Genomic DNA, 18129 nt, shown 5'->3' on the forward strand with positions numbered 1-18129 from the left:
TTTGCTAAAATTGATAATACAATTAACGTACAAATCCATGAACATCAAGATGACTGCCTGTGTGCGACAGCTTCCTCATGCTGTTTTGTTCTTTATTACGAAGGGGCAACACAAGCTCACGAGTCTCTATTCACATATGGACAAGGGAAGAGTCATCAAACCTACTCAAACCCAAACTTCCTTCCAGTCTTCGTGGACATGAATAACATGGTGTTTGAGGATAAAGTGTTAGAGAGAAAGGCTCGTTCTGCTTGTGGTAATAGCGTGCAGTGTTTGTTTGATGTTCAAGCAACAGGTGATACTAATATTGGACTCGTGACTAAAAACAGCATTCAACAGCTACAAGAGATTATCAATATTACAGAAACTAAAGGTATTGGCTAATGTAAAAACATACATGCACATAAAATAAAAATGTCAGTCTATACCTACCTTCAAAATAGTGAAATAATTACACCAAATTTGCTTAAAAAATAATCAATTCATATTCCTTAATAGAGGTTTTGCACCATCACGTGACAGCAGCTTTGTTAGATGGCAGGAGCAACACGATCGTTTTACATGAGAAAGAATTAAATTCCCAAGAGTAATGGGATTTTATTGTTCTGCCATCTAACCACAGGCAGCCCAAGCCGTATTATGGGCATGGACACCTCTATTTGTTATTTTTAAGTGACAACGTTCCTGCAATGACGTGTATACATTACGAGAAAAAAATATAAAAACGAAATGATACCGAGGTTACAGAAGGGGAAAACTATGTTCCCAATGCAAGGCGGACCGTCCATGATGCTTCTTGCACCTCAGTTACTCGGGAACCTATCCAACCATATTTTCAATAAGCCTGCATTGTGGTCTAGCTTCAGTACAAATGTGACACAGGTTACTTTGATTCCACGGTTTTATTAAGCGAAACAGCAGTAATGGCCTAGAATAGTCCCTTTCACAGTTCCCTGCGCCATCTTGAAAGGTAGCCGTGCCTTTGCATGGTAGCGAGACTAACGGTGAGCTTGCAATGACAGAGACCTTTTTTTAACACCTTGGACAATTATTCACATGTCTCTATCATTGCAAGCTCACCGTTCGTCTCGCTTCGATGTAAAGGCACGGCTACCTTTCAAGATGGCGCAGGGAACTGTGAAAGGGACTATTATACAAAATTCTAATGAGTCTGAGCTTGTACTAAAGACAGATTACAAATAAGACTTACCCTGTGTTTGTAAAGTCTCGTTATTGTAATAGAAATATGCTACTTGAAATAGAAAACGAACGAACAAAACATGGCGGCTCTTGACACTCGTGGCCTGACTAGTGCCAGGGAACACGAGTAGGGCGGCACAGGGATCCCGAAGTTACCACTTCTCACACAAACAATACCATATAAGACATGATAAACAAAATATGATTGTATTGAAACTAGACCACAATGCATCCTGTTAGCTATCTCAAATACGGTCTATGGTTGCAAGTAGTGCACTCGTTTACATCTTGTTTTGTTTTTTTCGTTCATCAAGGCTGTATTCCTTTGGATGCAAACTTTGCGAATGGATTTTACGAAAGAAATGATTCAGAAGGAAGCATCACTTACTGGTACAGATGTCAGCCTGAGTTCATCCTCAATGGATCGTCCATTGTTTCGTGTTTCCAAGGAGAATGGAACGGAACAGCACCTAGTTGTCTTCCTATCGAAGCCAAAGGTAGAAATTATTTTTGTTGAATACTTAGTGGGATTCCTGTGTAACATGCGCATTAGATGCAAGCCAGAACACATGGCATGACGAGTTAGTGAGTCCAAATAAAAGGAGATTGTTCTAAAGTTCAAAAGGTGCTTCACCATCGTTACTAGGTTCAGGGATACAGCAATCTTTATTTTAACTGGCTTACTTTCAGGGGCGGATCCAGGATTTGTTCAAAGGGGGGGGGGGGGGGGGGGGTTGTAGCATTGATTGAGTTATTTGTTTGGCGGGAAAGTAGCACAGGGTTCCCAAACGGAAGTAGGTCGTATGATAATGAGCATGGTTGTTTCAGGTCCCACACACGGCGTATAGAAAAAAAAGCGAGCGAAATGTGTTCGGCACCCACTCGCGATGCTATTGGTGTTATCATGAAAATAATAATAATAATAATAATAATAGTAATAATAATAATAATAATAATAATAATAAATCACGATGGCTTTCATAGGGGGGGTTGCAACCCCCAAAACCCACCCCTAGATCCGCCACTGGACTTTGTTAATGTTTGTTCCATATCTTGCGACCATATCTCGTGATTGACAAGCACACATTGGTGTCAAATAACTAGTGTAGCCAGCTGATCTGAAATAGTGACGTAGAAATGGAGTCACTGCAGAACTGAAGTGTCATGAAACTTGCTAAAAGTGACCAGTGAAAATTAAAAAAATAAATCTTATTAGGAACGTTATTTTTTCATTTGGTGGAATGGAAATCAATAATTTTAAGGACAAGTGACACCTCAGTTTTGCAATTTTCTCGATTCTGATTGGCTAACAATTTTTCTTACATCAGCTGGATACAGACAAACACACACCAACTGTCACATGACCAGTGTGCACAGATATATCATTGTCACGTGACCAGTATGTTAGCTCAAGTCTTTAATATGGACCCTTTTCAAAAATATCTAACATTAAAAATATAAAAGAAATGCCGCAATTTCCATCTAGAAAAAAGTAATTTATTTTGTGTTTTAAGAAGGAAATTATGCAAATGTTTACTATTTGATATTAGAATGCCCAAGTGTCGAAACGAAGATCCAAAACGGTGAAGCAAGGTCACGTGGCCGACTACCCACTGCCGGTTCTGAGATAGTGTTTGAGTGTGTAGAAGGGTATGATCTTGTTGGTGCACAATCTATCGTGTGTAGGGAGGATGATACTTGGAGTAGGGCAATACCTTACTGCAGGAAAAGTAAGTCACGACAGCAAACGTCTAATGATGTTACCATGGATTATGATCATTGGGGATTCAAGGGGGGTGTAGTGGTATTGCAATGGGCTACTTCGACGATACGGCGGCCATCTTGGATCACTAGCAATCATGGGGCGTCCGAGGGAGAAATAAAGCTTTTTTTAATAGTAAAGACGTGAAATGAGATTGACAGCTCAGCACGAGGAGAATACGAGGTTTTATAGAAGTTATTTATTTAACTTTTTTTAAGCTTTCGTATGATTTTGTTATGGTTTCTAACAAGATACCGAGACGTCACGTCGTCGACTTGTACACGTAAAAACCTTAAATCAATGAAACTCATTTTGACAAATTCTATTTTTCCAGGATGTTCGAAAGTAACTATTCTCAATGGAAATACGACGTATAATGAAACAGAACATCACGTGACTGCTCATTTTACTTGCATCAAGGGCTACAAGATGGTTGGTGCTGATCAAATACTTTGTATTAAGAGTAATGGAACATGGACTGATGCACCGCCTTCTTGCCAGCTTGCTTCTGGTAAGTATACGAATACTGGTGATATAGAGCGTTTAGCAAGTACACGGCACGAAGTGTCGTAACATTTAAAATGGCTTCCCATAAGAATGGTTATCGTATGAGTGGGAAACGTACGGTACTGACTTACAGCACATACACTGTACGACATGCTGTAATATTGAAATGGCTTTCCATAAGAACGGTTATTGTATGAGTGGCAAACATGGTGTTCCTCAGTGTCGGTCTTGGGACCGTTGTTGTACGTTCTTAACACATTTTCAATCGCAGACATCATCAAAAGACATAAATTGCAATATCATTTATATGCTGATGATACTCAAATATATGTATCGTTCAAAACAAGTTGCTCCAAAGATCTTGAGCATACACAGTCCTCAGTTGAACGTTGTGTTCAGGATATTGACTGCTGGATGACTAGAAACTACCTTAAGTTAAACCAAGACAAGACTGAACTGATAGTGATAAGCTCTAAGTTTCGTCCTAGGCCTGATATTGCTAATATACTAGTAGGAACTAAAAGTGTAGCGCCCAGTCATTCTGTTCGTAATTTAGGTGTATTATTTGATAATTCACTTAGTATGGAGGATCATGTTAAACAGATATGTAAGACATCGTTTTTTTCACTTAAGAAACATTTCTAAGATTCGTAAATTTCTTAATCAAACTAGTTGTGAGATCTTGGTCCACACTTTTATCAGTGCTAAACTTGATTACTTTAACTCATTACTTTACAAAATACTCGTCTACAGTTTCTCTCTTTTCAATATTTTCAAGATGGCGGCGAAATAGAGAGAGACTGTGGCCGAGTATTTTGGTTCCCAAAGCACGCCGGGTCCAAGTTTTCGGGACCCATAAGTCCTTTCGGTCATTGTACCGTTACAGTCTCTAAGCGTGGAGACGGAACGGACGAGCGAGAGACTGTGGAAGAGTCTAATTATGTGAGTTTACATGATGCTCTCTAGAAAATTGTTCCTTTATTTTTCTGAAATTTATTTGTCCATATTCGTGTGGGTTACCCTGCGAGCAGAGTCTCCTTTGAACTCCTCTACGGGCGAGAGAAGGAAAGGAGCCTTTCCTTCTCTCGCCCGCAGGGGAGTTCAAAGGAGACTCTGCTCGCAGGGTACGTGTGGGTATGAAAACGTTTCAAAGTAACAGAGAAACCATGTAAACATCACATGGTTTGAAAATGGGCAATTAACATACGAAGGTAATTAGGTCTATCAAGGGTGGAAAAAATCGGTATTTTTTATATTCCAGGTGCCGTGGAACATCTCCTTGATTCAAAAGGATATAAAACAAAAGCCATAGCTATCGGCGTGACGCTAAGTTTGATGATAATTCTAGCGCTGTGCATCTTGGTCGTCTATCTGTTTATCAAACGTAAATCAAATAACCCAAAGGAACAGGCCGAGGAATCCTTCAGAATGGAAAATGAAGAGAATCTGCTTACTAAAGATGAAAGGAAGAAAGTGGAAGTTGTCTATTTGTAAGCAGGAATAAGTCAGTCACAAAATCCAGCGCTAGATATCAGTCGTATATAATGACAGTTACCTCAATGGATGCATTCAACTTTGCTAAGTTATGAAATTTTTAGTCCTAAAAGTGCTCGTAAAAGATCGTGAAGTGCTCGTAAAAGATCGTGATGTGCTCGTAAAAGATCGTGATGTGCTCGTAAAGTGCTAGTAAAAGACCCTAAGAAATAAAAAAGGGCTTGTAAGAGATCTTAAGGTGCTCGTGAAAGATCGTAAAATGCCAGTAAGAGATCGAAAAGTGCTCGTATAGAGATCGTGAAGAACTCATACCAGATCGTACGAGGGTACAAAATATGTTTGGCTTTTATGAGGAGGAAACATGCTTCCCTTTAAAAGTGAATTCGCTTGAGTGACCCCGAAACACTGCCTTTAATTCGATGTTGTACTTGATACTTGGTCTTTATATATTTACTGTCTTTTACACTATGGTTTTATCAAGTTTTTGACAACCCAAGCGAATGTTTTACTATTTGTTTCTCGTGTATACTTCATGATTGCATTGCTCCTGCCATGCGGTCACGAAGATCCAAAACCTTGATTTACTATATTTAATAAATCAACTTTTGATATAATTTAAAAGCAGTTTGACAGTAGAAGCTTTTGTCATGGTTGACATCGCTCAAGAATCGCTCATGATCATTGATTGATGTCACGTATTTATCAGCGTGAGGTACTTTAACTTTACTGTTACACAATATATACCAATAAAATAAATTAACTTTGGGGATTTTACAATGATGTTGTAACGCTAATTAGAAATATTTAACGACTTGTGTGAGTTAAAACCAAGGTGTTTAATAAAAGTAGTGGCTGACCAGTCACCGCCTAAAGCAATAGTGTCAGACGGTATAATACGAACAAAAATCAACAAGAAAAAAAATAGAAAAAATATATACTCGAAGAATAAAAAAACACTTATTTCTTCGACTTTAAAATTGAAAAAAAAAAACACAATTAATCTAATAAATGTCATGTTGCCTAGTAGCATTCGTGTATCATCTTTTTTACCTTGATTTTTATTGTAAAATATATAACCACCCACTTATAACATTTTATGTTTTTTTGTGGAGTTTTTTTTTTTTTTTTTTTTTTTTTTTAAGCTTTTTTCATAAATAATTTCAGCAATCTACTAGCGAGTGAAACCTGTTTTTCTTGTCAGAATGAACTGCTAGCGAAGTGTCATCTTCTAGTCCGTCTGAACCGGCGCCTTTCCGCTTTAAGCTTTTCATGTGTAAATTACGTGTCACCAAAGGAATAAATTTGACTTGCAAATGTTGAATTTAAAAGGACAGCATATAAACATATGTTTTCATGAATGAAAGAGGAAAGCAAATATGAAAAACCGTTCCGTTCATCGGCTTAAAACGCAGAGAAAAGAAAAGAACTTTTGAGGTTTGATAAAAACTAGTTATGGTTTTTGATTTAGATCAAGAAGATGGCGTTGCATCAAATCTTAATACTGGAAAACCCTCGGAGTCTGGCGATCAAGACTCTACTAGTAAATGTAAGTATGGCTTTGTCTAGCTCCATTCAGTACAACACCGCTCCGATGTAGGAATTATCTCCACGTTAAAACCTCCTCATTTCCAACGAGAAATCAAAATAATCACATTAATTCAATACAATCTTTAACAACACCAGTGAATAATCGAACGCAGTATTTAAATATAACTCACAAAAAGATTTTTTTTTTTTTGATTTTTTGTTAAAGAAACTCAATATTTGATGCCATCTGCCGGTATTACATACAGTCACTCACTCGTGCTTACTGATAAAAAAAATAAATATGAGTAGGAAAACTACTATTTATGATGCAGGGTTGGTGCTCGTCACTGGACTCACTCAGTCATGGCGATCTGTCTTATACCGAAATGGTTTTGGTGTGTTCAATGTGTGTTTCGATTTCCCTAATACAATACAAAGAGAGAGAATGAAATAAAGAGAGAGAGAGGGGGGAGAGAGAAATTAGAGAGATTACTTGAATAATTCTTTTTCCAAACATTTCTCAGTGTGTGTGTGTGTGTTTTTTATTTTTTATTTTATTTTATTTTTTTTATTATTATTATTAATATTTTTCTATTTTTTTATTTTTTTATTTTATTAGTTATATTAAGCGTTGTAGTTAGTTCCACTGATATTTCATATAAAAAGACTCCAACAAATCAAACCAAAATTCAACACACAAGCGACAATTTTTTCTCTCTTTGAATCTTTACCAGAAATTAAAGCCACACTATTTATTGGAAAATGTTTGACAAAAATATGTAAAAAAATCTAAATTCGTAAAGTATATCTTACGAAACGCATCAGTGAATAAAAAGTAAAGAAGCATGTAATGACAGCTGGTGATCAAGACAGTCACGTGGCTTCATTATTTAGAACAGGAATTTTTTCAATGAATGGTTTCGAGGAATTTTTTTGTGGTAAACACTTTCTTTTTTCGAATCCGCTCAATCTAACTTTTACTCAATGAATCTGAATTTTACACCAGGTGTAAGGGCTTGAAAAATGTTCTTTTTACGCTAATTAGCGTTTTCATAGCAACAAAAAAAGCACAAGAAAAAGAAACATAAAAAAAGACAAATTTTAAAATTGTTTCGGCGCTTTATTCAAAACTGCACAAATGAAATTCCTGATTTTTTTTTTTTTTTTTTTTTCATTTTTGAGAAAATGTGCTAGAATGTGTCGATAGTATTGCATTTTTTTCCCCTTTTCATGGGAAGCCAAAAAAAGAAAACCCCGGAAAATATGAAAAACTGTATCGAAAAGTTTGTTTTTCATGTTGCTATGGAAAGGCTGATTAGCATAAAATGAATTTCGTTCAAAACCTTCATCCAAGTTTGAAACCTGGTTTACGATTCAGATTCATTGAGCTAAAGAAAGGTTATGTATTCAAAAAGTGAACTGTGACCGAAAACTACAAAATTGTTTGGGGACTGGAACCAAGTTTCTCTAATTTACTCTAATTCAAAAACTAACCCCACTACAAGAAAGATCACATCACAGGTAGCCTAAGCTTGGCTTCTGTGGTGTCATGTTATAAGGAAATGTATGGGGGTTCTTCAAATATTTCAATAAAATTATTGAAACGTGAAATAAAGCACTAATAATTTACCCAATCATCGAGAAATAGCACTTCATTCGCTCTGTGTGGTTATTTTTTTAATTTAGCCCGTTTTAATATATTCTTCCCCTATTGGGGCTAAATTCAAAAAATAACCACACAGAGCGAAAGAAGTGCTATTTCTCGATGATTGGGTAAATTTTCGAGGCTTTATTTCACGTTTCAATGATTTTATTGAAATCTTTGAAGAATCCCCATACATTTCCTTATAACATGACACCACAGAAACCAAGCTTGGGCTACCTTTGAGCACATGAAAATAAGTACGAATTGAAAGTTTGATCACGTTTAGCCAAGTTCTAACCGTTCTAGTGGACGGTTTGGCTGGACACCATGCATACATTTCTTTGTAATTCTGGCAGGGTTACGATGCTAAACATTATTTTTGAGGCCAAACATCCTGAAACTTGGTCAACAAGCTTATTGAATAGACTGTTTTCTCAAGGTTGCGCGCTCATTCAAATTAAAGAAACTTGACAAGCCACGATACCAAATACCAATACCAAACGATACCAATTCATAAAACCGATTATTCTTTTAAAACTGGCTTCTCAATTTTACTGAATTTGCGTTCTTCAGTTTTGTGGCCCATCAAGTTGGAAGGGCACGCAACCTTGAGAAAACGCTATATTGTATGTTGTTCTTTCTTGTGATAAGGTTACGTTTTCTCTAATATTTACTGAATTGGTTTTTTCAAACTTGGACCCAATCCCTTGCTCGTTTAAGTGAAAGGCTAATACTTGAAGCCACTGATTACACACATCAATAATATATACAAATGAAAGGCGTTTATCTTGAAAACGCCGTAAATTATAACCCTTTCAAATACCTAAGAGAATGTAGAGGCGTTTATGTAGGAGTTTCGAGCAAAAAACTTGTTATAGCGACGAAAAGAAACCAGTTTCCAGAAAAAGTCAAGATTGAATACCCTGTCTTAACGAGAAATCGCTGAATAGTACTAACCTATCTAAGAATGATAGCCGTCTCCAAGACAATATCAGAGGGAGTTTTGTATGTGTGTGTGTGTGTGTGTGTGTGTGTGTGTGTGTGTGTGTGTATGGAAATCAAAAATAACCCATATGTGTTTCTCTCTCGTCTTTTCTAGTTCCCGTGGCTGCGGTGGCAGTTTCTATATCACTATGTGTTTTATCTCTTTTGCTTCTGGTTTTTCTGTGCACCATGAGAAGGAAGCGTAAGACATCCAAGTACAAAGAATATAGCCAAGTTGCTAAGGAATCCATTAGACCACCAGAATTCCCCGTAAAACCAGGTCAAAAAGTCGTTAATCAACAAATCAAACCAAGATTACAAAGAGATACCTTGCAGCTTCCTCAAAAAACGTCATCGGAAGAATCATTGACTCCACTATCCAGTGACGATACCTACTATGACGCCGAGGACAACAACGAAGGGCGGCGATCTCCGTCGTTATCTAGTCGGGAGCCGAGTCCATCACGAGCTGGTGCCGAAGCTGATAGTCAATATCCATCGGATCACATTGGAAGAATTTGGTTCAGTGTACACTACGATCAGGTGAAAGAAAATCTGAAAGTCGTATTAGATAAAGCAAAACATCTACCTTATCGAAGCGATTCAGGAGTTAAATGCAACCCTCTGGTGAAGATCTCACTCTTGCCTCAAAATAAACAAATCGGACAATCAAGATACAAAAGAAAAAACACAAATCCGGTCTACGACGAGACGTTTTTCGTTCCTCTTCCAGCGACCCAAATCGAGCGATGTACACTTTGTTTTATAGCCATTGACTGGTATCGAGCGGATCAGCAAAAGCAAATAGGTCAGGTGTTGTACCCTTTGAAAGAGATGAATTTAAATGTGGAGAATAACTTGGAAATAGATTTAACAAAAGCTAAAGAGGTAATGCATCAAGTTCATACGTGTGCGCACCCTATACTTCAGATATACTTGTGTATCATTCTCCTATCAGGGGTGCGCATCTACTTCATACGTATAGACGTGTGCACACCCTATACTTCAGACATACACGTGCATCGATTCTTCTGTCAGGGGTACGCATCCACTTCATACATATATACATGTGCGGACCCTATACTTCAGACATACATGATATCAATTCTCCTATCAGGGGTGTGCATCTCTTCCCGTGTTCACCCGCGTATCATTCTGCAGGGGTGCGCATCCACTTCATACATATATACATGTGTGCACGCTATACGTCAGACATAACCGTGTTCACCCGTGTATCATTCTGCAGGGGTGCGCATCCACTTCATACATATATACATGTGTGCACGCTATACTTCAGACATACCCGTGTATCATTCTTCTTTCTTCTTTCTATAATGGTAGAGTGCATACCATATATCGATCCGTGAAAAACTGAGATTGCACAAATTTGTACAAATTACTAAGTTCAGTAGACCTCAGTAGACCGTAGACCAAAACTTTAAACTAATTCATACAATTTTGTTAGTGAACTTTTTCACAGATAAATGGTTTGCACTTTATTGATGGGCATCTATGCAAATGATAGCGTGGTTTAGGTCCCGATAATAAGCTCCTTTTAAAGAAGGCACACTATCGACATAGTCGAGACGTCAAGAGATGATTTCATTTACGCTTGCTTCCTTTGAGGGGTACTTTGATAAGTCATCGTGAAGGAAAGCCTCAAGACTTTTTTTAAATGTTTTTTTGTTGTTGTTGTTAACCTTTCACAGGAATCTGTGGAAATAGGAAATGTTCACATTACATTGTCATACTATCCTGCACTTCAACGCCTTACAATCATCATTCTAAGGGCTACTGGTCTCAAACATTTGTCTCAGCGAGATACAGGTAACCTTCAATACCATTTTTCACCATTAATTAAAAAATTGTTATCTAGCTGGCATGATTTCTCTAATGCTCACACTCTCATTGGTTGATTCTGGTCACATGACATCTAACAATAAAACTGTTTCCCGCCAAAAGTTTCTGGGCAAACGTTGCAAAATGTATGACGTCAGAGGGTAAGAGTTCACTGTTACACGCCACGGCCCCGCCTCGAGAAACATCGAGATTCTTGGGAAACAAAACTGTTTCCCTCGGGACCAGTCATTAAGTTTTAAATGTTGCAAAGTCTTTTGGGACCGAAACGCGGACACTGGACAAATTGCAAATAAAGGCTTGGATTACATTGAAAAGGAAAAGAATATCAGGCGAAAAAAACAGTTTTTCCATAAATCGCGAAAACGACAAAACTACAAAATATCGTTGTAACATGTTAGCATGTGCGCTGGTCTTGGCTGATCCGCATTTTAATCCCACGATGCACAATTATCACCGCCAATTGTTATTATATTGTAGAGAACTTAGTAATTTATCAATTTCCATACATCGGTTTACTGAAAGCATTCAAACTAGACTGCAAGGTACTTTAAAGAGATTATTCAAATTCGAACCTTTCAGCAGCCTCGAATGAATGCTTATTGTTTGACCCACTGAATGCAGTCTGTATAGAGGTTTTGTACCTTTACGGACGGCAGCCATGTTAGATGGCAGGAACAATACATTCCTTTTACATGAAAAGGAGTTAAATTCCCGAGAGCAAAGGGATTTTATTGTTCTGCCATCTAACCGCAGGCAGCCCATACTGTTTTATGGGCGCCGACACGTGATGGTGCAAAACCTCTATTCGGTCCAAGACAAGCTGCGCCTCTCTTAGACACACCACAATATATTATATCCTTTTTTTACTATATTCTCTTCTCTTCTAATTTTTAGAAACTTTCGTCAAAGTCTCCTTTTCCATCGGGAACAAGATCATGAAAACCAAAAGAACTGCTGTCCATAAAGAGACTATGAGCCCGATGTTTAACGAGGCCTTCAACTTCACGGTAACAGAGGAGGACCTTAACAATAGTACAATTCTAGTTTCTGTTATGCACAGTGGTGGCGCAGCAATGGAGGACAAACTAATAGGGAGGGTTCTCTTAGGGGGGAGGATGTACGCTAGAGGAAGAGAGTGCGATCATTGGATGGAAATGATGTCCAACCACAGAAAAATGGTTAAATGCTGGCATGAGTTACATGCGTAAAAGTTTATTTCTTTTGTCAAGTATTATTATTGTAGGTAAAGTATTCAATATTTTTAAAGGTTAACAGTGGAAACAAATAAAGTATTTTGGCGTCTAATTTACTCGACTGAATCAGTTTTGTCGGGCTACAAATAATTTAGTCACTAAAATTTAGTTCTTACTTGGACAATTAAGAGTTATACATATACGTAGTGTTAGAGCACCGTATCTTAAAGTGCCTATCACCCTTCTGACAATATTCACAGTATTGATTCTACATTGGGTAAGATGTGGAATAACCCGAAAATATTTCATAGTTTGAGTGCGGCTTCTTGAAGTTATAAAGGTTTTTCCATGTCATATACTAATGTTGTGACGTATGAGAAGGCATTTATGGTTATTTGTTGTTCCTCGTAATTCGAAACACCGGCTTCTGAGTGAAAACTAATTTGCAATAATTTCTATAAGAGCAATAGGAAAAACAATGACACATTCCACATTTTATTTATGTGTGCCAGTAATATTTTGTATATTAAATGATTACTCCTCATACGTCACAGCATTAGCATATGGCGTGGAAAAAAAAACCTTTATAATTTCAAGAAGCCGCTCTCAAACTATGAAATATTTTCGGGCTATTCCACATCTTACCCCATGTAGAATCAACGCTGAGAATATTGTCCGAAGGGTGATAGGCACTTTAACTCTTGGTTCTCGTGTTCCATTCCTGGACTCAACATCACATATGCGGGCAGGAATAGAGCGTTTTCACTCACAAGGCAGCCATATTGATATTTTTTAATTATGGAGTAAATATACTCGAGAATCAAGGATGGCGTAGCGGTAGTACATGCATACTTCCTCTTGCTTCTAAGGTCTCGGGTTTGATTCCTGGACTCGGCATCAAATTTAGAAGCGTTTGTTAAGTCTCTTTGAATTCCCCCAGCGTGAAACCTAACACGCTAAATTTCAATTGGATTTGATCGAGTGAGTTAGCCGTGCTCTGACCTAGATCAATCCAGAGGTGGGTTATTTAAGAGTTCGATCTGTGAGTTAGCAGTGCCTTGATTATATCAGCCCAGAGGTTGTTTCAGGGTTCAATCTTTTCAGAGTATGCATAAAGATCGAAGGCTTCAGAATTTAATGATTACTCCCAGGCATGATCTAAACGAAATGTGACTACTTTTTTTTCGGGCAGTTCTAACGTGGATGACGTACTCTCCGAAGGACTAGTTGCCATAGCAGCAACACCGTTCAATTTCTTCCTTCGTTCTTGAGTAAACAGGTTCATGAGTGGTTTCTTATTTACCCTCCTGTTCTCATTCTCTGTTTCTGTACCTTCCTCTTTACATTGCACCCGACTTCTTGCAAATAAAATGGCGTGGCTTGCTCCTGCAAACCTTTTTCTCCCTTGCAAGTCTTTCTTTTCATGTTCTACACTTTGAAGTGGATCTTGGCTGCCTTCGTTTCCTTCATCGCTGTTCGTCTTACTCATTCGTTGTTGCAACTGGTTTGCCGAATTCTGTCTTCCCTTGATATTGATAAAGGCATTTATATTCATTGCTTTACGAGTTACTTTCCGAAATCTTTCCAAACCTGGTTTTACTGGTGCAACATTGTTGTCCTCGTTGCCTTCTTGTTCCTTGTCTTTGTTGGTTGATTTATCCCTTACCATAACTGGTTTATGCATGTTGTGAATGGCTTCAGAGGATAAATTACCTCTTTGTTTGATGCCATTTAATAGAGCCGTAGCGATAATCGAATGACCAATTTGCCGAAACTTGCCTTTTATTCTCAATGTTTCTTCCATCGTTAAAGTAAGCCGTTCTTCTTCTTGTTGTTCGTGGCGACCTCTTGATGCAGATGGCTGGGATAACTCGACCAGCTGTTCGGAATACTTACTCTTACGTAGCGCAACGGTCATTGTAGTTTCTGGACGATCTTGTACAGAGGCAGAGACATCTTTCGACGGAAGTTTTGCAGATGTAGAACGCTTTGTATGCACGTCAATATTTGCTTCACGTTCTGGCATTCTAAGATTATTACAATTGCTCGTAAGAACTGGGGGGAAACTGCAGTTTTTGTCTGCGGACAGATTCTGAAGTTTTTCGACATTCTCCATTGCTCGTTCTTCCGATGGCTTTTCAGGTTTTCCAAAATATATCTTTCTTGATTGTGTATGGTTTCCTTCGCCTGGTGGTGGTAAAGAACTGAATCTTGCTGCCACATTCTCTTCATGTGATGAGTGTAATTTTCTTACTGGGTTTAATTGCTTTGGATAGGAATTTCCCTCGTGTTGAGCAATTGGTTTTAACTTTGCCCTTTCAAATTCACAACCCTCAACAGCTGCACTTGACTCAGTTTTATTGCAACTCTGCTCCTTTTTTCTTGGTTTTGAAGAAAATCGCTTGTTCGATGTTTGATGGCTTCTTGTAGGTCGTTTGGTTTCTTTGCAGTTATTCTTCGCTTCAGAAAGAAGGACACGTTTCGTCAAAGGAGAACGAATTTGCATCAAAGTGTTCTTAACTTTTGTAATCTCTCGTAGTTCTCTTTCTATGAGTTTGCTTTCTCGTTGAATAACACTTATTTGTTTCTTTAAAGCAATATCGTGCATTTGGTTTCTATGACGAGCAACACGATCCCAATCAATCCCTGCCAAAGATTTATTTCCATCCATACGGTGTATATACCAAATAATTAGCACTTCATATACTCGTTTAAGTTCTTCCAGGCTATTCAGCTACTTGAATACGTTGTTTGTAAACTCGTGTTGTGAACTCAAATTGTTTAGGCGATGAATTGTAATCAAATCTGCAACCATAGTACCAGACTTTTCAATGCCGTATGGGGGTCCCTTGAGATCGGTAGGGTATTACAGATAAGTACCAATTGGCTGAGGTGTTAATCCCTTTAGTTAACACACATGAATGGTGTACATGTCATATGCACTTTGATCGGGTATAATTAACAGTTATTCCATGAGCTCGAGTTGTACATGAGCCTATGTACGACGAGAGTGAGTGAAATAACTGGTTTATTATTGCGATTCACTGGAATATGAGAAAATAACGCTTAGTTAATTTGATTTATACGAAAATATTTCCAAAAACTTGGCGATAGCTGCCGGCACGAATGGAATCCAACAATGTTGTGGCTTTGTAAACGGAGCCATCTTGTTGTATAGCCGAGCTGTTAAACTGCTTTTGACAGGTATTAACTCTGTTTATGTAGGTCTATATGAGCTGATATCCAAGTGGTAGAGTGGCCAATCAGAGAACGCGACTGCTCATATCCATTGGTTGTCTTATATAACAATATGGGTTGTATCTCATCAGGGGCGGATCCAGGAATTTTAGAGGGGGGGGGGGGGGTGATTATCACAAAGGTTTTACCAGGAATTTGAGGAAAAAGGAGGGTGACTGTTACTTACGATATACTGAGAAATTAAAGCAAAAAAGGAGTGACTAGTCACCGATAATACCACCCCTGGATCCGTCCCTGCTCATGTGGCTTTTTTCATGCTATAGACCATGGACTTCTGAGTAAGCACTTGAATTAGGCGGAGGTTCAGTCCAAACAAATCAACATGTTAGGGAGCAAACTAAAACTGGGGGCTAAGCCTGAAAAAATATAAGAGACTAGTCAGTGCAAAAGGAGAAGTGTGTGTGTGAGTGTGTGTGTGTGTCGGGGGAGCGGGGGATGGCTATAAAGGTAACAATTACGAAAGTAACGTATTTAATGTCGATAGCTCCTTCAAGATCAGCTGCGAGGCTGGTACCCCAGGAGGCCAACGGTGCGCACCTACCTCCTCTACATCAGTGTTTTGTTTTAAGAGTATTTCTATTAATAGCTGAAGCTACACGGATCAAAGTAAAGGACGAACGGACGGACGGACGGACGGACGAATGAATGGATGGATGGACAGAACAGACGGATGGAATATAAGTTCAGGCTACAAAAATAAAAAATAAAATCATAGTTAATGAAGCGGAATGGTTAGGAAACCTATTCTTGGTTTTCACTACGTCATCATGAATTTCAAAAGCCCAAATTCGCATCATAATAAAATAAAAGTTTCATAATCTTGTAAAGCGGTCAAAACTACACATTCCAGCCAAATTTTGAGGCTGTAAAGCATTTCGTTGCGGAACTAGAGGCGAGTAAACATGACGCAATTTTTGGTTAAAATGTATGGAGCGACCATCTTGGTGTTCCAAGTTCTTATGTACACCATCATGGCGGACGAAATTTCAAAGGCTTAAGATGATGGCATTTTAAATATTTTTGGCTATATTTCACTTAAATATTCTTTAAATAGATCTTTAAAAAGTGTCTAAGGGAAAATCTTTTAACTAGAGTAAATTATCGCTATTTAGAGAGACGTGATGGTATTGCGTGACACAAACTCAACCTTCATAACTCGAGAACCAAACATCGAAATGACTCGAGATTTTTTCTTGTGCCTTATAACACTGATTTCTGAAACATACTTGAGAAATGCCTTTCTACGATCTATAGTTTAGATTTTGATGTTTTGATGACGTCATGTGAAAACCGGCAATTGTTCTATGTTTTTGTTCGTCTTTATCCATTGTTATATGACGTTGACAGTGCACAACGAAGGAAAAGTTTCTCCATTTGTTCACAGTATCAGAGGGGATATAAAAGTTTTTTACCCTTAAAAATCGTTCTAAAATATGTATTATTTGTTAATTAATCCTATATGATTAATATTAATTGTTTATTGAAAATGAAATTGCCCTTTTTAATGCTTTCTTATTTATTATCTAGTAACTTAACTGTATCCGCGCGGAAATATTTATTGGCATGGTTTTTGGTCATGGAATGAAGGTTTTTACTTTCAAAGTGTTCATACATGAAAATAATAAGGAAATGAGTATTTTCAGCCATATTTGGTTTGATTCATTGTCCACCGTCAGTAACACGTGATGGTACGATTCAACATCAAAGGCAAAACAATAGCTTTGTTCTATGAAGTTTCCAAACCATTCCATTCCATTAACTATTATAAAATAGATAAATAATCAAATAATAATAATGATAATAATAATGATAATAATAATAGTAATAATAATGATAATGATGATGATGATGATAATGATGATAATAATAAACTCGGCAAACATATCAAGAAGATAAATAACTTCGAAGTAATAAAATAGAAGCGGAAAAGGAGACAGCTGGTAGCTAGGAACGAGTAGTTTTGGCTGCCGTATGTAGACACAATAAAAAGAATCAATTCAAAATAACATTGCTTTGGCCCGCGATACGTCACAATAAAAACAAGCCTTGCTGAATCGCGGTAACGATAGAGGAAATGACGGGGTCACCCGCAATACTATTGTATAGGTTAAGAGTAAAAATCTATTGTTATTTTCGAATGACAAACTTTACTAAGGAACGATTTGTATCTATTCATATTATGTTTAATGTATTCCAAGAGAAATGTCCGTAAGAATGACCTTGAAAATATCTATCTACTATTTCCGTATCCGTTGAGTCAAACCAGTCATTTTCGAAAACATATATTTGGCATGTACGATGTATTTTTTACGGTAATAAGTAGTTTGGCTTTTGACATATCACACAGATATCTAGTAAAAACTCAGAACTTAATTTTCAAATTAAAAATAAATGGAACGAAAGGAGAAACCATGTGGGATTACAATTGTGGGTGCTCACTGATTGATGAAACAATTGCTGTATTGAACCACAGAATTTTCTGGATTCTTCTTATTTATGTACTTTTGGCATTTCTCTTACCATAAATGATTATAATCACCGGTTACGTCAGCATCAGCTCAATTAAATACCTGAAATATTCAGCATGTTTCCCTATTAGGCGTGTAGGTGATGTTTTTGACCAATCCCATGGAGCTAAACGATCTATTGTTTTATTAACCAATGGCTAGGGTCGGTCCACCCGAATTAGAATAACCATC

The 18129-nt window shown here is 37.6% G+C and overlaps 3 protein-coding genes across 3 annotated transcripts in view; 2 read left to right on the top strand and 1 right to left on the bottom strand.

Annotated features, from left to right (window-relative positions):
• The window catches only part of LOC116290174 (sushi domain-containing protein 2), a 35205-nt gene extending 29216 nt beyond the window's left edge, over positions 1-5989 (top strand). Inside the window, exons 13-17 of the mRNA XM_089025439.1 lie at positions 104-373; positions 1515-1697; positions 2751-2930; positions 3297-3473; positions 4731-5989. Coding sequence (XP_088881565.1) covers positions 104-373; positions 1515-1697; positions 2751-2930; positions 3297-3473; positions 4731-4963 — 1043 coding nt within the window. The 3' untranslated portion in view covers positions 4964-5989. The remainder of the gene's footprint in view (positions 1-103; positions 374-1514; positions 1698-2750; positions 2931-3296; positions 3474-4730) is intronic.
• A 295-nt stretch (positions 5990-6284) lies between these two features.
• Positions 6285-12284, top strand: LOC116308053 (synaptotagmin-15). The gene is made up of 4 exons (XM_031718407.2): positions 6285-6509; positions 9235-10007; positions 10829-10946; positions 11874-12284. Exons 1-4 carry the CDS (start codon positions 6416-6418, stop codon positions 12185-12187), a joined length of 1299 nt encoding a protein of 432 aa, XP_031574267.2. The 5' UTR covers positions 6285-6415; the 3' UTR covers positions 12188-12284.
• Positions 12285-12858: 574 nt separating this feature from the next.
• LOC116308056 (uncharacterized) lies at positions 12859-14953 on the bottom strand. The gene has a single exon (XM_089025496.1). It carries the CDS (start codon positions 14841-14843, stop codon positions 13314-13316), a length of 1530 nt encoding a protein of 509 aa, XP_088881622.1. The 5' UTR covers positions 14844-14953; the 3' UTR covers positions 12859-13313.
• Between the last annotated feature and the right edge of the window lie 3176 nt (positions 14954-18129).

This window comes from Actinia tenebrosa, unplaced genomic scaffold (assembly GCF_029948245.1).
Source record: "Actinia tenebrosa isolate PJP-AT-01 unplaced genomic scaffold, QUT_ActTen_1.0 utg344__unscaffolded, whole genome shotgun sequence".
Classification (NCBI taxonomy): domain Eukaryota; kingdom Metazoa; phylum Cnidaria; class Anthozoa; order Actiniaria; family Actiniidae; genus Actinia; species Actinia tenebrosa.